Here is a 20,432-nt window from a genome sequence, read left to right on the forward strand (position 1 = left end):
GCTTCCCTTCCCTGAGCCTCAGTGTCCCCATCTGTACAACGGACAGTGCTTCCCACTTCATGGGGTCATTGAAAGAGTCAGGGCAGGCGCTTCGTGGAGGTGGCATGTGGCTGTCAAGGAGTCAGTGCTGTATAAAGATTCTTTCCTGTGCTCTTCCCCGTTTCCAAAGAGCGCCGAGTCTCAGCAGACATGTGGAGTTGAGTCGGCCTGGTACCAAAAGGAAAGGGGGTCAGAGTGCAGCACCTATGCTTCAGGGCACTGTCCTGGGGTCCTGAGCTCAGGGCGAGCAGCGGCCCAGGGAGGTCCGTACACCTGCCGGGTTGGTGTGGCCATGGGGAAGAGCTGTCCACCCCGCTCCAGGCCAGTGCAGTCACTGACTTCTCACCACAATGCACGATGTGGGCCCTCAGTGCCCGTTCTTGCAGACGAGGAAGCTGAGGCTCCCAGAGGTTGGGTCCTTTGGCAAAGACATAGCTGTAGAAAGATGAAGAGCCAAGATTGGAGCCCAGGTGTGTTCAGCTCCAGAGCCTGTGCTCAGAGCCACTGTGTTTAGATGCAGGTGAGATGCTGCTTCTAGAAGGCTAGAGCTAGAGGAAGGGCGTGGCTGGTAGGTGGGCGTGGAGATGGCCTCCTGGGGAGCTGCTCTGGAGGCAGGGAGCCTGGGCTGAGGGCTGACGGAGGAGACAGAGATGACCCACGGCTAAGGGTGAGGGTCACGATGGTCAAGAATGGGTGGGCACGGGCGCGGACCAATCAGAAGGCAGGCTGGCTAAACAGCTAGCTGGTCAGACCTGGGGGTCCCCACCGAATCTCAGCCCTTCCACTGCCCGCCGGGAGGTTGGGTCCCGGGACAAAGGAAGGGACAGGTCCTCCTGATCCTGCCTATGCGGGGCAGCTCTAGGCTCTCCAGCCTCAAGAGGATCTGGAGACAAAGAGAGGCACGTGGGGCATCAGAAGGAGGGACGTGGGGCCCGTCCTCACTCTGGAGAGGGCACGGCAGAGAGAGGAAAGGAGGAAGTTGGGAGCCCCTCTGCTTGTGTGGATCCTCAGTCCCCCTCTTTCTAACTGCTGGGGTGCGGAGGACACAAAGACGCCACGCACGCAAAGCCCTTAGCCTCGAGCCAGGCTTCCTGCCCGTGCTGTTTAATTACCGTTTGCTAGGTGGCGGGGCTTTATGCAGTCCAGACCACGTACCAATCCCTGCTCTGTCCCTGGAGGAGGGCACAGCTGCCATCCCATGCCTCCAGGAGCTCACCAGAGCACTGGCTGATGACGTGATGCTACACAGTGTGCGGGGAGGCAGGGGTGGAGATCAGCAGTGGCCATGGGAGCTCTTGGGCAGATAGAGACAGGATGGGGGCTGTCGGGGATGGAGGTGATGCCTTGAGGGACGGACAGGAACTAAGTGGGAAGGGAGGAGGTGGAAAGGCAGTCCGAGCAGAAGGGAGCAGGCACCAAGGGAGCTCCCGGGACTGTCCTTTGATGTTGGCGATGGGGCAGAAGTGTACCAAACGGTGGCCGTGAGAGTCTTGGAGGCCCTTGCAGTCCACGGTTAGGGGATGGCTGGTCTCCTGTAGGGGCCAGGCGGTTAGCAGGGGCCTGATGTGCCTCGTAGAAAGGCCCCTCTGGGGGCACTGGCTGGAAGGGCAGTGGCTGGAGGTAGGGAGACCCCAGGCCAGGGCTGAGGCCACATCTGAGTGAGAGAGGAAGCCGGGAGCAGGACTGAGGCTGGAGGCGCTTGAAGGGTCCCTGAGATGGAGTGGATGGTGTCACCAGATGCTAGCTTTGGAGGCAGATGACATTTCATAAACTCAGGCCACAGCTTAGTGGAGGAAAGAAGACACACACACACACACACACACACACACACGCACACACAAACTAGCCTTTGTTCTTCCAAATTAGACTGCCTGGGTTCACATCTCGGCCTCACCACTCACCAGCTGCAACCTCGGGCAAGTCGCCTAGCCTTTCTCTGCCTCAGTTTCAGTTTCCTTCTCTAGAAAATTGGGATGGTGATTGTACTTATCTCATAGGTTTCTGTGAGTTAATACATGTCTGGTGCCGAGGATAGAGCCCTGCACCTACTAAATGCTCAATGTTATTATTCCCAGGGGTGGCGACCCGCCAGGTGACTCCAGGAACCCTGTGTTCCCCTTCTCCTCTCACCCAAACTAACAAAAGACCTTGGGCCAGGTGCCTTCGGAAGGACAAAGGCTTTGAGCCTGGAGCCCTCAGTTCAAGTTCACTCCCTGATTTTCTTTTGGAGTGGCCTTGGGTTCATCACTGTGTGGCCTTATGCGTTGGTTTCTGCCACCCAATAAAATAAGAAAGCGCATCTGGCCTGGGTGCTCTGTGCCCTGCCTGGGTGTCCCCTGCTCAATCAGCCAAGCCAGCAGGAGCCGAGGAGCCGGGCCATGTAAGGAGGGAAGCCCTCGGGCCCCCGGGCCCTTGGCTGCCTGACCCAGCACCTTCCTCATGGACTCCCAGGTGCCCAAGCGGTGCCATGGCCACTGCCCAGCGAAGGTCAATGCTTGGCACACTAGCAAAAACCACAAGAAGAGGAGATGAGAAGCACCAGACTTTCCTGCATGCCCTTCCCCAGCGGCGGATTCTGTCTGTGCTTTTCTCCCTATGGATTCAAATGCACTTTTAAAACCCTTTAGCCTTGACCAAAATGCCACGTGGGGCTGGTCCTGTCATCTCCAAGTGGAATGAGCCAGGAGTGCGGGAGGCGAGCATAGCCCTGGCCCCTTTGTTCCTTAGACTATGAGGCCTTCCTTGCTGGGGAGGGCATCGGGTTATGGTCTGGGGTGGGGAGGGGACAGATTTGCTGAGTGCCCACTGTGTACCAGGCACGGTGCATGGACTTTGGTGTTAGATCTTAGCATTGCTTCCTACATGCTCTGTGGCCTTGGGCAAATCCCTTAATCTCTCTGATAATCACATACTCCTTGCCACAAACTGAGCCCAGCTCTCTCTGGAGGGAGGATGGGAAACCGTGGAAAGTAATGAAGCACCATCTTCCCTACATTCGACCACGTCCAACACAAAGTGTCCTCTCAGGACCCTTTGCACCACACCCTGTCACGGAAGGGCAGACCACCTGCTGGGGTCACCTGGAGAGGGACTCAGGCCAGGCTGAGCTGCAACCGTGCCCCTCACCAGCCCAAGTCGCTCCCGGGGCCGTCATGAAGAAAGTATGGCAATATTGACTGCTGAGTATGGACGTGACCATGTGCTTGAGGTCTGACTCGTGAGAGCAGATGCTGCTGTCCGCTAACCCCGGGGACGCGGAAGGGCTGCATCTTGTTGGCTTCAAGCCCCAGTTCTTGGCACCCAGTCGATACACAGTAAATGTTGGCTGAACGGAATTGTATGCAGTGACTCACTACCAGGGGCATACTTTTAGGTAGAGACGGGGAAGTCTCCTTAGGTAGGTGGGATGCCGTACGTCTCATGATGGAGGTAGTCAGGGCATGGGGAGGGTTTGGCCTCAGGAAGGGGGCTTGGGCCCCTAGGTAGGTGCCCGCCCCCCCTTTCCCCTGTGACACCCGTCCACTGGCACCATGGAACAGCCCTGGGCTGTCCTGCAAGCTGGAGGGCGTGTGGGGCGGCAGGAAGTTTGTAAGGCCCGAATTCTGATCCTGTTCCATGACCTTGGCAAGTTCCTGAAGGCTCTGAGCCTGGGTGGCTCATCTGCCCAAAGGAAGGCTCACCTCTGCAATCAAGCCCTGTCTCGAGGCAGCCCTGCTGAACACTTGCCACCTGCTGGACGTCGTTCTAAGCATGTTACCGCATTATTTCCGTGAATCCTCACAATACGGCTGGGAGGAAGCTTCTGTTTTTAATCTCCTTTCTCAGGTTGGAAAGAGCAAGATTCAGAGAGGTAGAGTGATTTGCCCAAGGCCACACAGCAAACGAATGGTAGAACTGGGCTTGAACCCAGGCAGGTTTGCTTCCCCGAGTTCTCACTCCTAACTCTGGCCCCCTCAGATAAAAAGCTACGTCCGAGAGAGGTAATTGTTACCGGTCTCCCTTTTCCTTCACAGGCTGGGCTGCAAGGGCAGGGCTGACCTCGGGGAAGCCCCGTGGGGGAGGGGCAAGGGTTCTTTCTAGGTGGGGTCCCCCAACAGGGAAACTGAGGGGCTTGCTGTCTTATAGGTAGAACACCATGGAAGGCGACTGTCTGAGCTGCATGAAGTATCTGATGTTTGTTTTCAATTTCTTCATATTTGTAAGTATTGCTGGAGCATGCCTGGGGTCTCCCTAGGCCTCTGCTTGGTGGGCAGAACAGACCGTGGCTGAGAAATAGGCACACCGGGCTGAGTCCTGGGGGCAGGAGAGGGACCAGTGCCAGAAGCAAATCTCCCCGCCCAGCCAGAATTTCCCAGACGAGAGGCCGCCGATGGTGCCCGCCCCACTCCGCAGAGCCCAAGGTCACAGGGGAGATGTTTTGTACCAAGGGTAGGGGCCTTCATCCTGGCTGCTGCCTCAGGATCCGACCCCTGGTGGAGGGCCGGAGAGAAGGAGGGGAAGGAGAAGAGGGCAGCCCAGACAGCCCCACTCAACCCTGAGCCCCAGGGCAGTTGCACGCCCCCGAGCTGGCTGGGCTGAGCTCCTGTGACCACCCGATGTAATCTGAACCCTCTCAGGGGCTGGCAGTACCCTGGGTTCAAAGCCGGCTCTGCGTCTTACCCGCTGTGTGATCAGAAACACATTTCACCTCTCTGAGCCTCAGTATCTTCATCCCTTCATTACCTACCTCAACAGGTTTTTTTGAAAACTAAGCAAGATTGGTTTAGGAAGTGCCTGGAATGTGCCAGCACTGGCTAGCTTAGCTCCAGCCTCGTCTGGCCTGTGGATTCTGTACTTGAAAGCACAGCTCCAGCTCCAGTGTCCCCACCTGCAACGGGGTTGCGTCCCCTTGGGCAGCTCAGTCTGAGCCCTTGAAGCAGCCCTCAGCACACAATTGTTGAACCCCAAAACCTTAAGAGCAATGAGGAGGGAGGCAGCTTTCACCAGAGCTTTTGTAAGGGACGGAGGGGAAAGGCAGTGTCCAGCACAGGGTGACCATGGGCCCTCTGTCATCAGCAGTCCCCGTTGGCCTTCCCTTTCTCTCCGACCAATGCTGGGTCCTTCTGGCCTCTCCGCCGCTCCCCTGCCCCAACCCCTGTACCTAAGAATATTATCTCCTGCTCCGAGCCCCAGGCCGTGAAGTTCTGCCCACCAGTTTGCAGACCCCTCTCAGACACCCAAAGCTCACCGGTTTGCTCTTAGCCGCAGCCTGGCATTGCTGGCCCGTGCCTCTGGGGGACCTCTGGGGGACCTCTGGTCCTCCCACTACACAGGGATTTCAGACACTTGACCCCATTCAAAATCTGGATGAGGCCAAATTGTTCTGTTCTTCTCCCCACCTGATCTGCTTCCAGTCCTTGTCTGTCCCCAAGGAAAATGGAATGGATATTTTCTGAAACTTGCTAAGTACATTCCTATCCACTCTGTCCTTTCTTCCTTGGGGCCACCTTGTGGGGGGGAGGGACGGGGATTTGTATCTTCTTTTACCCATGAGGAAGCTAAGGCTCAGAGAGGTTAAGCCACTTACCCAAGGTCACACAGCTGACAAGCGGCACAGCCCTTTCTCTGGACTAAGCTGCCTCTCTCCGAAGATGAGTAGGGCACGGAGAGATGGGCCGTGGACATGACGACATAAACAAGAAGGCTTTCGAGGAGCCGGTTTGAGAGTGGTGAGCTCCTGTTGAGGACAAAGTGGACGGCTTGTGTCCACGTTTTCCTGGCCCCTAGCGTGGTACAGGCCTCAGAGCGTGTGCCGTGGCCTCAGTGAGTGTCAGAGAAGCCTGGGATCCAGCCCTGGCTCTGCCGTGAACTTGCTGTGTGACCTTCAGCAAGTCATGGCCCCCTCTGGGGCTCAGTATGGAAGCAGAGGGTTGGACTAGTGACCTCATTATCCTGCAGCTCTGACATTTAAGGAGACTATAAAAATGGCCGATAAATTCCCCGGGACATGGTCCCCAGCAGCCCACGAGGGGGTGTGGACCAGAGGTTGGGTGTAGAGGACGCCCTTGAGGTCTGGGTAACCAGGAAAATGCAAAACAGTGAAAAGCATTGCTTGGACACTGGTTGGTGCAGCAAATAGGGTTTCTGCCCGGTTTTCTGGGGCTCCCCGGGGCTCCCCAGCTCCACCATGGGGCCTGACTCAGGGGAGACGGTGTGTGTGTGTGTGGAGTGTCTAACCCCCTGACTGCCTCTTTCTTCTCCCCGCTCCTGACCGACCCTGGGAGCAGCTGGGTGGGGCCTGCCTGCTGGGCATCGGCATCTGGGTCATGGTGGACCCCACCGGCTTCCGGGAGATCGTGGCCGCCAACCCCCTGCTTATCACTGGCGCCTACATCCTCCTGGCCATGGGCGGCCTGCTTTTTCTGCTCGGCTTCCTGGGCTGCTGTGGGGCCGTCCGTGAGAACAAGTGTCTGCTGCTGTTTGTGAGTAGCCCCACCCCCACCCCACCCTTGGGTGCCCCGGGGGCAGAGTGGCGGGGGGGGGGGGCCTGTGTCTACACCGCAGGGGACTCCGCGGTCACACCCAGGTCTGAGCCAGCTAGCTAGGCTGTCCTCCAGGAGTGGCCCTCGTGGACGGGCGCGTGGGCAGTGGGAGGCCCAGGGGCATGAGAGGGCAGTGGGCAGGCCTGGGTTTCAGTGTGCACCCTGCTCTGTCCCCTAGCTAATGATGTGACTTTGGTCTAGTTTCTTAGCCTCCCTGAGCTTTGGCGTCCTGACTTGTAAATAAGGGGCAGCTTAGCTGGAGGTTGGCGCCAAATGAGGCCACCAGTGGATGCTCTGTTTCTCTGACCTTCCGTATTCCCCTGGGCTGGGTCCTTTGGGCCTCTGCCTACGTTCCTGGACTTGGGGGTGGGTCTCCCCCGCCAGTGAGGTCCTGCGGGCGCCCAAGGCTTGGAGAGCTTCTAGCTGGAGCCCAGTCGCGCTACAGGGCCAGGTAAAGACAGCCCTGCTTAGGGAAATGTGTGTGTGGATGGGTCAACGTGCAGATGCTCCTCGTGGGTGAGTGGGCGGAGGGGTCGGGAGTCGGGCAATCCGGGACGCGTGGGTGGGTCAGCGGGAGGACTGTCTTTGCAATGCCTCCGCTCCTGTGGCTTTGGGAGGTAGAGATCTGGCACCATGCCTCCTGCCCAGATTAGAACAGACCATACGGCCCCCGTTCGTGTCACAGTGAGATTCCCCACATCCCAGACAGGAAACGAAATCAACTGTGAAATGTGTGACCCGGGAGCCGGGGTCCCTTTTGGCCTTCAGCAACCTGAACACTGCGAACTTCGCATTTGGGGAGAAACAAAGAAACCTGCAGGCGCCCCCTGGCGGAGAGCCCTCTACAGTGCCAGCCCGGGCGACGCAGGCTTGGGAGCCCACGGGTACTTTAAAAGGAGCTGGGATATGGGTCCCGCGTCACGCCAACCCCGCTATTCCTCCCTTCGCCTCAGCACCCCCCCCCCGGTGTCTCATCTCTGAAGCCAAGGCAGGAGGCCAGGTCGGGGCGCTGCGCTGGGAGCAGGCTGGGGGCCCTGAGAGTCCTCCCCACAAACCGGCAGCCTCTGAGCCTGCCGCTGGATGGGTACATCGGTCCCTGTGGAGAAGACCAAGGCCCAGGGGCCAGCTGAGGTTCGCCCCAGCCCCCCGAGGGAGAGCTGAGCCCCCTTAGAACCTTAAAGTACCCCTTCCACCCCTCTCTTCCGCCACCCTCTCCTTCCTCCCTTTTCTCTCCATTAGTCTCGAGATCTAGGAGACCTACCTATGTTCATCCTTTTATTTTCTTGCTTTCTCTGCCTCCGTCTCTCCGCCTCTTATCTCCTGCTTTCTATCCCTGCTGCCTCTCCCTATCCCTCTCCTGAGCTCTCCTAGTCTCTGCTCTTCTCTCCCTACTTTCCCTGTGTCCTCTCCCCTCCCCCTTCTCCCTCCCCTCCCCTCCCTCCCCTCTCCTCCCCTCTCTGAAGCCCAGCGCCTATTAGCCAGACGTCTCAGTGCAAGTCACAGGCAGGGGACTCTTGGACCCCAGCCCCCTGTGTCTCAGACCAGGGCTAGTCAAGAGGCTCCTAACCTAAAATGGACTCACATGTCTGAAATTCACCTAAAATTATGTGCAAAATACTACATTAGGGCCTTGGGTGTGTGTGTGTGCGTGTGTGCGTGTGTGTGTGTTGTGCGCCTATACATATGTGTTTGCGTGTGTTTTGTTGTATGAACATGTATGTTTCTGGGGAGAGATGTCACAGCTTTTGGAAGGTTTTCCAAAAAGATTCATGACCTAAAAATATAAGAAGAACTGCTTCTCTTTCTGACCTGGACTGGCCGTGTGGTGGTTCCTGCTGAGGAGCGGCACCAAGTCTTACCCATGGTAGCCTCCGGGGTCCCTCGAGAAGCCTGACGCCCCTGTTCCTCAACCTTCTGGGGAGGAAGAGAAGACTTGTCACGAACAGAAGAACCAAGAGGGAGTGACTTTGGCCACCTCAGCCGACTGGGAGGCCTGGGGTGGGGTAACAGAGCATCCCCTCCCCAACCCCCACTCTGAGGCTAAAACCCCAGGGCCCCATCACCCTCAGCCGACCAATGAGCCTAATGACCACATCACCTAATGATTAATTTTTCTAAAGATACAGTTTCCAAACACTCCTGTTGATCAGTTTTACAGCCTTTTCAAATACAGTAGGATAATCTCAGCCTATAGTGGGCATTTTGTGGCATCCCTTTCTCGCGGTTGCTTGCCTAGGAGTCGTTCGCAGAATGTTTTTGATCTATTTATTTCAAGATACAAATTTTTTTTTATATTTTATGTCAAAGGCATGCTAAATTGGAAAGGAGAACAGCAAAAGGAGATGCGTGTATTTAGAAGAGATAAATGAGCTGAATGGCACATAAAGTATGTAAATTTGGTAAACATTTATTAGAAACGAGAACTGAAAGTGGATGTGCCCATAGGCAGATGGGCTAGAAAAGTCTGGAAATGTTTGCAAGGAGGCAAAATAGCAGTTTCCGTCCCTTTGTGAATTTTTCCATCCGAAGCAAAGTGGTGAACATTTAATGTCCGGGAATTACTGGCAAATGTGTCCTTCGGCAAATGGAATGAGGTGAGATTAACTTAAACCCCCTGGGAAAGGCCCCGCCCCATGAGGGGAACCCCGGGGAGGCCGGAGGCATCGGGACAAGCCCCGTGGCCGGGTCCAAGGGGAGCTTCTCCAAATAACCAGCGATAACCCTATTAAGCAAGAGGAAGGCATTTCGTGCTGGAGAAGGTCAGTGGGCAGAAGTGGCATCTAGGGCTTGGGGAAACCCTGCTCCAGGAGGGGTCAATGGCAAGGAGATCTGCAGGCCCCCTCCCTCTGGAGAGAGCCCTACTTTCTCCTTCAGTAAGTTACTAGGCTCATTCTTGAATTTCATCTCAGGAATCATGAACCTCGGCTCAACGTAAACTGCGTGACAGTGGGGACCAAATCTGCCTTGTGTATATGAGTTTGCCAGGACCTAGCAGAGTGCCTGGTACACAGTAGGTGCTCAATGAATAGCCTTGGAATAAAGGGACAGAGAGGAGGTGGTCTTAGAAGCGTGACAAGAGCATGGGCTTTGGAGTCAGAAAAGTCTAGGTTCTAATCTCTGCTCTGCTACTTCCTGGCTGTGTGACCTGAGGGCAGTTACTTAACCTCTCTGAACCTAGGCTCCTCCTTTGTAAAATGGAGATGAGGATACTGCCTTCCCAGCCACAGTATTGTGATCACGGTAAAGCTCAAGGTAAAAATGCACATCTTGCTTAACTCTGTTCCCAGCACAGGCAAGCACTTGGTAAACATGAAACTAAAAGAATTAGCTTGGTCCACAAGAGACCCTATGGGCAATCTGAAAGTCTTCAGACCTGGAGGCTCTTATGAGTGTACCACCCTCTCCGGGTCCCCGGGTCCCCCGGGGAAGCTGGAGGGGGTGATGGCAACCGCAGCTGCTTCACCAGGCTGCCGAAAGCACCCCAAGGAAGGAGCCGTGAACGATCCAGGCGCCTCAGTGGTAAGCTCTCAATAGAGGATAGCTGGCATGACTTTCTCGGGACCCGCCCGCACCAGCACTTGCCCTCGGGACAGCCGTGCCTGCCTCTTGGTTCTGAGCCACGGTCTGAGCAGCTCTCCGCTGTGCCGGCCTCGTGCAAAGCCCTTCAGCTGCACCATCCAGGAGTGCCCCACGCTCCCAGGGCGCTGAGCACGCGCGGCGTGAGCTCGGTCTCATCCATGGTTTATGACTGTCTCAGCTATGATCGATAGCCAGAGCCAGCTCGGTCACCTCGCTGAGGATGGAAACCATGTCCAGGGCCTCTCTTTGCGAGCCTGGGAACTGCCGGCGACTGCACCAAGAGGGCAGAGGGCAGGGAGGCGGTCCCATGGCGGCCATGTGAAACAGGGCCGGATGCCCATCCATCACCGGCCAAATGGAAGTGCCAGGAGCCCTGCCAGGGGCCTCCATCACTGTCACGGGAGATGAGAGGCTGCACAGCCTCTTGTGGAAGTGGTGGTTGTGGGGTTGGCAGAATGGACTGTAGGAGTCGCGGTGGGGTGGGGAGGGCAAGCCTGCCCGGGGCACAGGGGGCCCTCTGGGCAGGGAACTCTCCCCCCAGACCCTAGCAATCCTGGGGAAACAGGCCCCCAGGGCTCAAAAGAGTCCCTCAGGCCAGTCGTGAGCCACGCTTTCCAGCAGAGAGAGAAGAGGCTGCGTGGTGCTTCTAAGGCCAAACAAGCCTCTCTGAGCCGGAGCCCATGTGGGAGGCAGCTTGACCGGCCAGCCCGTGGCTGAAGATGACCACTAGGGACGAGGGTGAAGGGGTGTTTATGCAAGGCATTCTCCCTGGGGTTGGACATTTAAAAAACAAATGAAGCCGTTGACAGGTCTCGGGATGTTTCACGGTTCACGTCCGCACCCTGGATAGACCATCTCGAAATCCACCCTGAGGCTCACCCTGAGGCTCTCCGTCCGCAGCCCAAGCAGTTTGGAGAAACCCCAGGGCCTGTGTGGGGCGGTCGCTGTTAGAGGTGAAAAGTCAGGGAGGGAACGTGACTGGGGTCTTCCCGGGATGAGGATAAAGTGACAGAAACCTTCTTCTGACTGGGAGAGATGTGATCCAGGGGAGGGCTACCCAGGAGCATTGCCAACAGCAGCGGATGTCTGCGGGAAACGCGCTGAGCGATCCCCTGAGAGCCAGGCCCTCCGAGGCTCACGCGTGAGCTGGCTTCCGTGGTCCTTCTACACTTGTAAGGCCCTCAACGACAAGCTTTGCTCAGCCCCTCTGACGACATACAGAGACTTTCACATCCATTATTTCATGATTCCCCATGATGATCCCAGGAGTGGATGTTAGCATCCCCATTTTACTGACAAGGAAACTGAGGCTCGAAGGGTTTTTTTTTTTTTTTTTTTTTTTTTAAGCCACAGGAAGGGACAAGGAGGCTGAGTTGGCCTGATACTGAGCCCAGGACCCTCCACCTCCTTCCAGCTCGGGCACATCCAGTGCAGGTCTCAGGGCAGCCGGCTGCAGTGACTGGGAGGGTGTGGAGGAACCAGTCTCCGTGGGCAGTGGGCATTTGGTCCTCTGCTGGTGGTCTCCAGGTGGGCTGACGACTCCGGGATTGTCACAGACTGGAAATGCCAAGGGCACCTGCAACACTGAATAATAGAGGCAAAGTCATTTCCTGTTTCTTCTGCCAACAGCCCTCAGCCAAAGCAGTGCCCACACTGACCAGGGTCTGCGATGTGGCAGGGAACAAGGTCATTGTGGTGAGCGGGTCAGTCCTGGATTCACTGGTTCATCAGACAGCCCTGTACTGACACCTTTGCTGGTGGGCACCGGAAATGCAGCATGCATGCTCTTACGGCCTCTGTGCTTCTGTTTGTGATCTGCGGGCCAGGGGGGATCGTGCAGCAGCTGCTGGGCAGGCACCTCTGCAGGGCACTGCGATGAGGGGGAGCCAGGAAAGGCTTCTCACCACGAGGCGAGGGGCTGGGCTGCGCCTGGTCTGAAAAATGAGGAGCTTTTGTAAAGGGAAGAGCTTTCCTGGCAGAGGGAGGGTAGCCTGCAAGGGCCCCAAGTTAGGAGGCATCATGGAAAATTTGGGGAACATCAAGAAATGCAATGAGTAGAGCAGAGAAGGATCTTGTTAGATTTCACACTCCAGCGCCTGGGTTTCCAGGTGTTGCTGGACCCATTACCTTCCCTCCCATCTTGCTCCTTTACCGTGGCTGAAGATCAACATCATCTCCCCACTGCTCATGGGAAGGAGAGGCGGCCAGGCAGGGAGAGGTGATGCTGCGGCGGGCGGGGTGGGGAAAGCCAATCAGGGGTCCCCAGGGAACTCTGGATTTCCATGTGGAGAGGGCCCAAACCGGTCAACATCGATGGCCTTCCAGGGCTACCGGGTGGCATTGTTCAGGCTGAACACCGCACAAGGGGCACCGTGGAAGGGGTGCCATTTGCCCGGAAGGCGTGCCATTTGCCCGGAAGGCATATTTGTTTGTTTACCTTGCTGACCCCCAAAGATGAATTGTTGGTATGCCTATTATGAAAAAATGTCTGGGGTATGGCAGTGAAGTTCCTTTGTCTCATAAAATTGGTACATTGGGTCAGTTGCGTGGCAGACGGACGGGTGTGCCAGCGAGTGGTCACCTGGCCCTTTCCCGCCACCCTTGGGGCTCACGAGCCTGCCGCTTCTCTTTGCAGTTCTTCCTGTTCATCCTCATCATCTTCTTGGCAGAGCTCTCGGCAGCCATCCTGGCCTTCATCTTCAGGGAGAACGTACGTGTGGGGGGCCCCCGTGCCCTGGCCCCCCTTTGTGGCCAGCCCCTCCCTTCCTTAGAGAGGGCCTCGCAGAGTCCGCAGCCTCTCAGCCAGCAATTCCAGCCCAAATGGTGGCCCGCCACCCCAGCGCCCCTCTTCCTGCAAGGGCTTTTCCAGAGGGCAGACTCAGAGGGTCCTTTAGGGCCTCTGCTCTTCCAAAGCAGCTGATACCACCCCACACCTGATTCTGAAATCTTCCATTCCACCCCGCGCCCAGCCATAATTGTTTGACAGGCAGAGGATAGTCAGCGAGGCTGTCCCCCAAGCCCTGGGATATGTGACATATGCAGGAGGACAGAGCAGAGCCCTTTCGGTTGAGGCCCTGGCCAGTATCCAGTTTGGGCAACTTGCCCTCACCAGCCACTTTTTCCGGGAGCTCTGACCACCCAGGGCACCAGCCCCCTCCCCTGAGTCTATAGGAGCCAGGCGCGGCAGCCACAGGGGGCCTGGAAGCAGGAGGGGGAAGGAAAGAGGTGTGAGGGGTCTGGAGACATAAGCTGGTCCAGGGGAGCAGGAAGGCAAGCCGTGGACACAGGGGAAGAGGCAGCCGCTCTGTGGGCAGAGAATGGAGCCTGCAACTGGGCACCATGCAGGGCCCTGTCCTTTCACTACAGAGGGGAGAACAGTGGTGAGGCCTGGGGAGAATATTCTGAGGGCAGGAGCACCTTCCACGGACCTGTCTAGAAACTGGATTTGCAGACTCCCCGCTCCACACCGTGACTTCTTCAGGGCCAGGGACCCGGGGTACCCCCTGGCTCTGATGAGCAGCTCAGGGGAGAGGGAGTGGGGCTAGGAGCAGGCCCCCCACCTGGATAAACCCTGCTTCTGAGAAGAGCTGCAGGGCTGAGAGAGCTTCCCTCTGTGCCCTGGCCTTGGGCTCACCGAGGGGTGTGTGGGTAGACTTCCTTTTCCTGCCGGTGATCCGGTAAGGGGAGGCCACAGGCCCTGGAGTGGGGACTCAGGGGCCACCCCAAGTTAGTGGTTTAGGAGAATGCCCAGCCCTGGGGCCCTGGGGCCTTGCCTCCCTCCAGAAGCAGCTAGCTGAAGAGACCAGGCCAGGGTAGGGGCTGCCCCACGCTGCTGGGGGGTTGGGGGGACTCTTACACCGCCCTCTGCCTCTTCCCGCAGCTCACCCGCGAGTTCTTCACCAAGGAGCTCACCAAGCACTATCAGGGCAACAACGACACCGATGTCTTCTCTGCCACCTGGAACTCGGTCATGATCACAGTGAGTGACCGCCCCCCACCCTGCCCAGGGATGCAGTGAGCCTTCAAAGCCATGAGGCCAGGTGCAGCAAACGTCTGGCCTCCAGAGCCCGCTTGGCTCACGTGCCTGTGCCAGACATCACTAACCAGTCGGGGCTGGCCCACTGAGCCCAGCCTGGGCCTGGGAATCGCCATCCACCCAGCATTCATTATTCATTTAATGACCCAGCCATCATTAAAGGCCCATGGAACACAGTCCAAACTCTGGCTGAAACCTGTTTGCAATCCCTGACCCTAGTCCTCTGTCATTGTCAGTGAGGGTGATCACAGCCACTGTTTAGTGGGCGCTAAGGCCCGGGGAGGCGGGAATTGTCACCACCATCCCCGTTTTACACAGGAGGACACCAGAGGCTCAGAGAGGTTGAGCGACTTTCCCGGGGTCACACAGGAGGAGAAGAGGGAGCCAACCCCTAGCTGAATCTTGACTCCGCTCCACCACCTTGCCTTATGGTGGCCTCGGGGGAGGCCATCTGTCCACCTCTGCCCCCAGGGCCCAGCTCCCACCCCCCCAGACTCTTCCGTTCGCTCTCCTCCTAGTTTGGCTGCTGTGGCGTCAACGGGCCTGAAGACTTTCGGTTTGCGTCAGTTTTCCGACTGCTGACTCTGGAAAGCGACGAGGTGCCCGAGGCCTGCTGTCGAAGAGAACCACAGACTCGGGACGGGGTCCTGCTGAGCAGGGACGAGTGCCTGCTGGGAAGGGACCTGTTCCTGAACAAGCAGGTAGCAGGCCCTGCTCTCCCCCCAGGCAGGGGGACTTGGATGGCCAGAGCTGGGCGGGTGGGTGGGAGCTATGAAGCCCCTGAGGTCCAGCCAAAGTAGAGGAAGGATGAGGGTGGCAGATGGGCCGGTGATGGCCCAGCCAGAGGAGTGGGCCTTTTGTCAGGGGTTAAAGGTTAAAGGGTGAGTAGGAGCTGTGCGGTGGTCCGGGCAGAGCACTCCCTGAGCTTCTGACAATGCAGGTTGGAGCCCAAACCTGAATTACATAGAGGGGCCCCTCCTTAGCTCTTATTGTGGGGGAAGCTCACCTGTGCCATATAGAAGCCCCCTCTGACCCCCAAGGAGCAAGATTCTCCTCCAAGGTCAGGGAAACTACCAGACTCTTTGCTTCTCTTGCCACCCAAGGACTTTATCTCAGTCCCAGGAAGAAGCCCTTTCCCTTTCTTGCACGTGTCATCTCTGGGGGAGACACAGGGCCCCTGCTTTGCGCGCGCGCGCGCACACACACGCGCGCGCACACACACGCACACACACACACGAACACACACACACACACACACACACTGTGAGACAGATAGTGCCCTTGTACTTGATTCCTCCTTCCCACCAAGCAGCAACCCTCCCTGGGCCCCTGGCCCCTCTGGCGTATGTGTGTGAGACCAGGCTGGGGGTAGGAGGGCGAGAACAAAGATGAACCCAGGGCATGCCCCATGCCCCTCACTTGATTAAGCTTCCCCCGAGGAGCTCCTGGGAGAGTTCCAGATGCAGGGGACACAGCAAGAGACGGGAGACAAGGCGCTCACGATCTAGTTAAAGAAAGCACATGATAACCAAGGAGCAAACTATAAGTAATAATTTCACACGGTCATGATTACTATAAAGAAAATAAAACCAGATGCCAAGCTGGACAGGACTGGGATGGGGGCCGTAGGGCAGGCCTCGGAGAGCCCCAAGAAGGGAGGCCGCGTGCTGAGGCCCGCCCCTGGCCCTCCACGGAGGTCTTCTCAGCCTCAGCTTGGAACTCGGCACCCCCTCCCCCACCCACGTGGGGCAGAGGACTTCACGGGGGCCCTGGGTTCAGGCCACTGTGAGCTTGGGGCAGGGAGGGCCACCAAGGGCTTGGGTCTCGGCCTCTAGGAGAAGCTGCAGGGCATGGAGGGGAGGCAGGGGAGGTCTCAGGCTTCCATGTCAGGCAGGCCCGGACTGTTACCTGCTGTGACACCCTCTCTGGACCTCAGATTCCTCATACCGTCGGAGAGCCAGCAGTCCTCCTTAGAAAGATGGCATTGAGCAGATGCCATCGCCACCAGGGAAAAACTGCACTTCCTGCTTCCCTGACAGGAAGGCCAGGTGACCCTGCAGTAGCCAAGCGACTTGTCCAACTTGCGTACGGTCTTTAAGAGAAAGTCCTGGGCCGGCCCCTCCTCCGCTCCCCCCTGGCAAGCATGAAGCTGTGGTGACTACCATCTGGGACCTGGCCGTGGAGGGTGGCACCCTAGGCTGTCAGGGCATTACGAGAGGGACCCGGGCCGCGGACGGCTGCATGAAACAGACAGGCCACCTCAGCTGAGGATTTCATATGAAAGGCAAACGAACTTCTAGCTTGTCCAAGGCCCTGCTGTTTGGGATGCCTGGGGCCCAGAGCCAAACCGATGTCCTAAGGCCACCCGTGGATTGTTCCGGGAGGCTTCATTGTTCCTGTAGGGCTTCATCCTCATAAGCTTCCCATTTCTGGACTCATCCTTGGTGATGACACCTCCTTCCATCTTCTGGGCATGACTTTGGGATCAGAGCTCCTTGGGAAGGTCCCTGCACAGCTGCCTGAGTTCTTTATGGTGCCTCTTCCTTTTCTGGGATCCTTTTCAGAGACCCTCACATCCCCCCCCCCCACCTTGAGCATCCTTCCTTTTCAAAGCCTCTATGGAGGGACTACCACTATTTGGTTTTTCTCCAAAGCCCATTTCCCTAAAGCCCAGGGTGCATTTCTGACTGTGCCTTGCATCCCCGTCACAGTCTTGAATCAGTGAGCAAAACGACTGAATGCAAGGACCCGAAATCCCAACTAAAGGGGTTTATGCAAATGCCCTTTGTGCTTCACACACAGCAAGAATTCTGGAAGGTGGTGGCTTCTCCCATCACATCAGTAGCTTTGTCCTGTCAGTCAAAGCCTGGTCTCTGTGATCTTCGTGGCCTTTCCTTGGTGGCAAAATGGCTGCCATGGCTCCAGACATCCCACCCATGTTTAAGACAGACAGAAGGGAAAGTGTGGCACCACTGTCTTTCCCAGAAAGCCCCAGTAGACATCTGAATAGATCTTGATGGCCAGGACTCGGTTATGTGGCCATCAAGGGCCAAGGCAGAGGGCACTCATCTGTGGATGTTGAGTTAGCCCTCCCAATGTTTACCATTGAACTCCAACGAGCAGAAATGAGGAAATCCCGAAAGAAGGTGATCCATGATGAATATTCAGACTCCCCCACTGGTATGAGTCAGACCCACCAAGGCAGTTTCTCCAGCTCTTCTTCAGCCTTCCCTGGGTCAAGACAGTCACCCAGGCAAGTTAGAAATGTGTTCTCCTGCTGGAAACGAATCCGGGGGTCTCCCAGTAGATGATGACCTTGCTAGAGCTTGACTCCAGGCCAGAGTGGTGACCACCAATAAGAAACCACCCATATTCCCCATCTGTCTGGGTGATCTTGAGCCCTCTCTCCTCACAGCATCACATTTCTCTGCTTTATCCCCGGTGCTCCCCACCCGCTCCCTGGCAGGTTGTGAGTCTGGGTGCTGCTGTGACTGTCAACATAAAGTGCTACACCCTCATCCTCCTGGCATGGGAAAAGCATTCCAGCCAGAGAGTGAAAGCAACATGTACAAAGGTCCTGGGGTGGCAAGGAGCATGGTGTGCTCCAGGAACCAAGAGAGGAAGGCCAGTAGGGCTGGAGCAGAGTGAGCAGGGCAAGACTGGCTCAAGGTGAGGGCATCGGCAGGGCCGCTCGTGCCCTGTGTGTGTCTATACCCATCTCTACCTCAGTGTGTGTATCCCCAGCGCTGCTTGAGAGGGCAGTAATAACACAGGAATTCATCCATTTAGAGGGGCCTGGAGGGCTGGGCTTGTCTTGGAAGGCTGCCCGGAGGAGGTAAAGGGTGCCCTGGGCTTTGAGGAATGGGCTGTGTTTCCTTGGGGCAGAGGCTGAACACCAAAATCCTTCAGCCAGCAGGCAGCTAATAAGAAGGAGTGGAGAGGGTGGGTGTAGCTCAACAGGGAATGACGGGGGCTGTGGACCCCCAGGGAGCCCTTGTCCCATCTGACAGGGACCTCCATATAGAGATGATGACTCCACTTGCCGGATCTGGTTTTTCTTTTCTTTTCTTTTCTTTTTTTGGTAAGATTTTATTTGTTTGACAGAGAGAGACACAGCGAGAGAGGGAACACAAGCAGGGGGAGAGGGAGAGGGAGAAGCAGGCTTCCGGCAGAGCAGGGAGCCCGATGCGGGGCTCGATCCCAGGACTCTGGGATCATGACCTGAGCCGAAGTCAGACGCTTAACGACTGAGCCACCCAGGCGCCCCTGGATCTCCTGGTTTTTCGAGAGCAGCAGGGAGTCCAGATATTTTGGGGAAATTTTTCATTATTCCAATCACTGTGGCTACTACACAAAGCGTTTATGGTGGATGTGGTGCTCAGGCTGGCCGTTCCCAGCCCCACCTGAGGAGCTGGAGGGCCAGGAGGGGCTTTGGTGTGATGCTGCCAAATTGCTGCTCATGAGCCTCCTGCCCCCCACCCCCTCCCCAACCAAACGGTGCCAACAGGGGTTTGACAGGGTAAGGCTGCTGCTGCCTGAGCTCTGAGGCCACGGGCCAGTTCCCAGGCTTCATACCTCAGTCCTGATGCTGGCCCCTGACCCCAGACTGTCTCCAGCTCTGGCCTCACCTCTGGTCCTTCCCTCCCAGGGCTGTTACACAGTGATCCTCAACACTTTTGAAACCTACGTCTACCTGGCTGGAGCCCTCGCCATAGGGGTGCTGGCCATTGAGGTGAGTAAAAGCCCTCACTTCTGCAGCTCCCCAGAAGCAAGGCACATGCGGGGTCTCAGAGAGATCCCCAGCCTACCTCTGTCTCCACATCCTAAATCCAGGACCAAATGGGTCCCCCACTGCGGGAACTGTGGGGTGGTAAAGCGCAGCTGGGTCTGTCTGTTGCCTGAGTCACTGTTGGACTCCGGGCTCATCTGAGCATGTCTCCGGCAGTGAGTGGGCGGGCTCTGAGAGCCACCCCCCAATCTTTCTCCCACTGCCTCCCCATCTCTGTTCCTCTCTGGCTAATCCTCCCCAGAGAGAACTCCACAAACTTCCAACACCGCTGCCTTGAGGGAGGGGCTGCGGCTTGTGCTTCTAGATCAGGCCCTTTCTCTGTGGGGCCCTGTCGACCTCACGAGGACGGTCTTTTTTTTTTTTTTTTAAGATTTTTATTTTATTTATTTATTTGAGGGAGAGAGAATGAGAGAGAGCACGAGAGGGAAGAGGGTCAGAGGGAGAAGCAGACTCCCCGCCCAGCGGGGAGCCCGATGCGGGACTCGATCCTGGGACTCCAGGATCATGACCCGAGCCGAAGGCAGTCGCCCAAACCACTGAGCCACCCAGGCGCCCACGAGGACGGTCTTAATTAACCCCCTTCAGCCCCAGTCCCGGAGCCCCCTCGAAAAGAAGGCAGCTGCAGACCCTGGCCGCCGCCACCAGGTGGCGCTTCAGCCGAGGGGCGGAGCTGCCCCTTCCTTCTCCACCCACCCCCACCCCCTTCTGGATGTCAAAGCTCTCCCGAAGTTTGGACTGACCGCGTAGTAGCCCGTGCCTGACCATCTCCAGGAAGGACCACTCCCGGGCCTCAGCCAGTCGTGGGCGGGCGGGGAAACGAAGTCAGGCAGCCTCCCCGCCCCCCCTTCTCAGGGTGTGCTCCGGCCCCACGTGGAGCAGTTTTGTGGAGACTACTGGGGATGGGGCAGAGGGAGGGGTCGTTTATTCGTTCATTCAGCAAGCACAGATTGAGCCCCTACTGTATGCCAGCACCGTTCCAGGTGAACAAGGTCTCTGACGGGGCGGGGAAGGGGGGAATGAACGAGAGACAGATAAATCTGCTGGGACTGCGGGAATCGCAGGCGTGTGTCCGGTGCAGGAAGAACACGGGCTTTTCGGGGTTAACTCCCAGCTCCGCCTCTCCCCAGACGGGGCCTCTGGGCCACAGAGGACCTCTTTGCAAAATGGAGCTACCACCCTGCTCCCAGGCCGGGGTTGCTGCGGGGCGTCGCAAGGATGGCCGAGGATGGGGACTCCGTGCCTGGCCGGTTGTACTAGGGGCTTATTAGACAATGTCTGTATTCTTGACCTGCTGTCCTCACCGCCGCCCCCCCCCCCCCCGCGCCCACAAGCCCAGCTGCACCCCGAGGGGAGGCAGAGCTGTGCTCCCAAAAAGGGACTTTTGCTGTATCTTTGTCCTGGCCTCACCTCCCCCACCCCACTTCCCCAACCAGAGATCTGGCCCTGAGCCTGTGGTCTGGGGACTGTC

The 20,432-nt window shown here is 57.4% G+C and overlaps 2 protein-coding genes across 12 annotated transcripts in view; one reads left to right on the top strand and one right to left on the bottom strand.

The window, feature by feature from the left end:
* TSPAN18 (tetraspanin 18) overlaps window positions 1-20,432 on the top strand; it is a 180,862-nt gene that overhangs the window by 157,791 nt on the left and 2,639 nt on the right. For 6 of the 7 annotated variants that reach the window (XM_027579605.2, XM_027579607.2, XM_027579604.2 and 3 more), the window contains 6 exons: window positions 4,165-4,237; window positions 6,306-6,500; window positions 12,775-12,849; window positions 14,020-14,118; window positions 14,694-14,876; window positions 18,824-18,907. In XM_027579605.2, the coding sequence (XP_027435406.1) occupies window positions 4,175-4,237; window positions 6,306-6,500; window positions 12,775-12,849; window positions 14,020-14,118; window positions 14,694-14,876; window positions 18,824-18,907 (699 nt within the window). In that variant the 5' untranslated portion in view covers window positions 4,165-4,174. The remainder of the gene's footprint in view (window positions 1-4,164; window positions 4,238-6,305; window positions 6,501-12,774; window positions 12,850-14,019; window positions 14,119-14,693; window positions 14,877-18,823; window positions 18,908-20,432) is intronic. The other variant, XM_027579609.2, reaches the window with a different exon arrangement.
* The window catches only part of TP53I11 (tumor protein p53 inducible protein 11), a 28,528-nt gene continuing 19,893 nt past the window's right edge, over window positions 11,798-20,432 (bottom strand). For all 5 annotated transcript variants that reach the window (XM_027579610.1, XM_027579612.1, XM_027579613.1 and 2 more), the window contains one exon: window positions 11,798-12,073. In XM_027579610.1, coding sequence (XP_027435411.1) covers window positions 11,856-12,073 — 218 coding nt within the window. In that variant the 3' untranslated portion in view covers window positions 11,798-11,855. The remainder of the gene's footprint in view (window positions 12,074-20,432) is intronic.

This window comes from Zalophus californianus, chromosome 11 (genome assembly GCF_009762305.2).
Source record: "Zalophus californianus isolate mZalCal1 chromosome 11, mZalCal1.pri.v2, whole genome shotgun sequence".
In the NCBI taxonomy this organism is placed as follows: Eukaryota; Metazoa; Chordata; class Mammalia; order Carnivora; family Otariidae; genus Zalophus; species Zalophus californianus.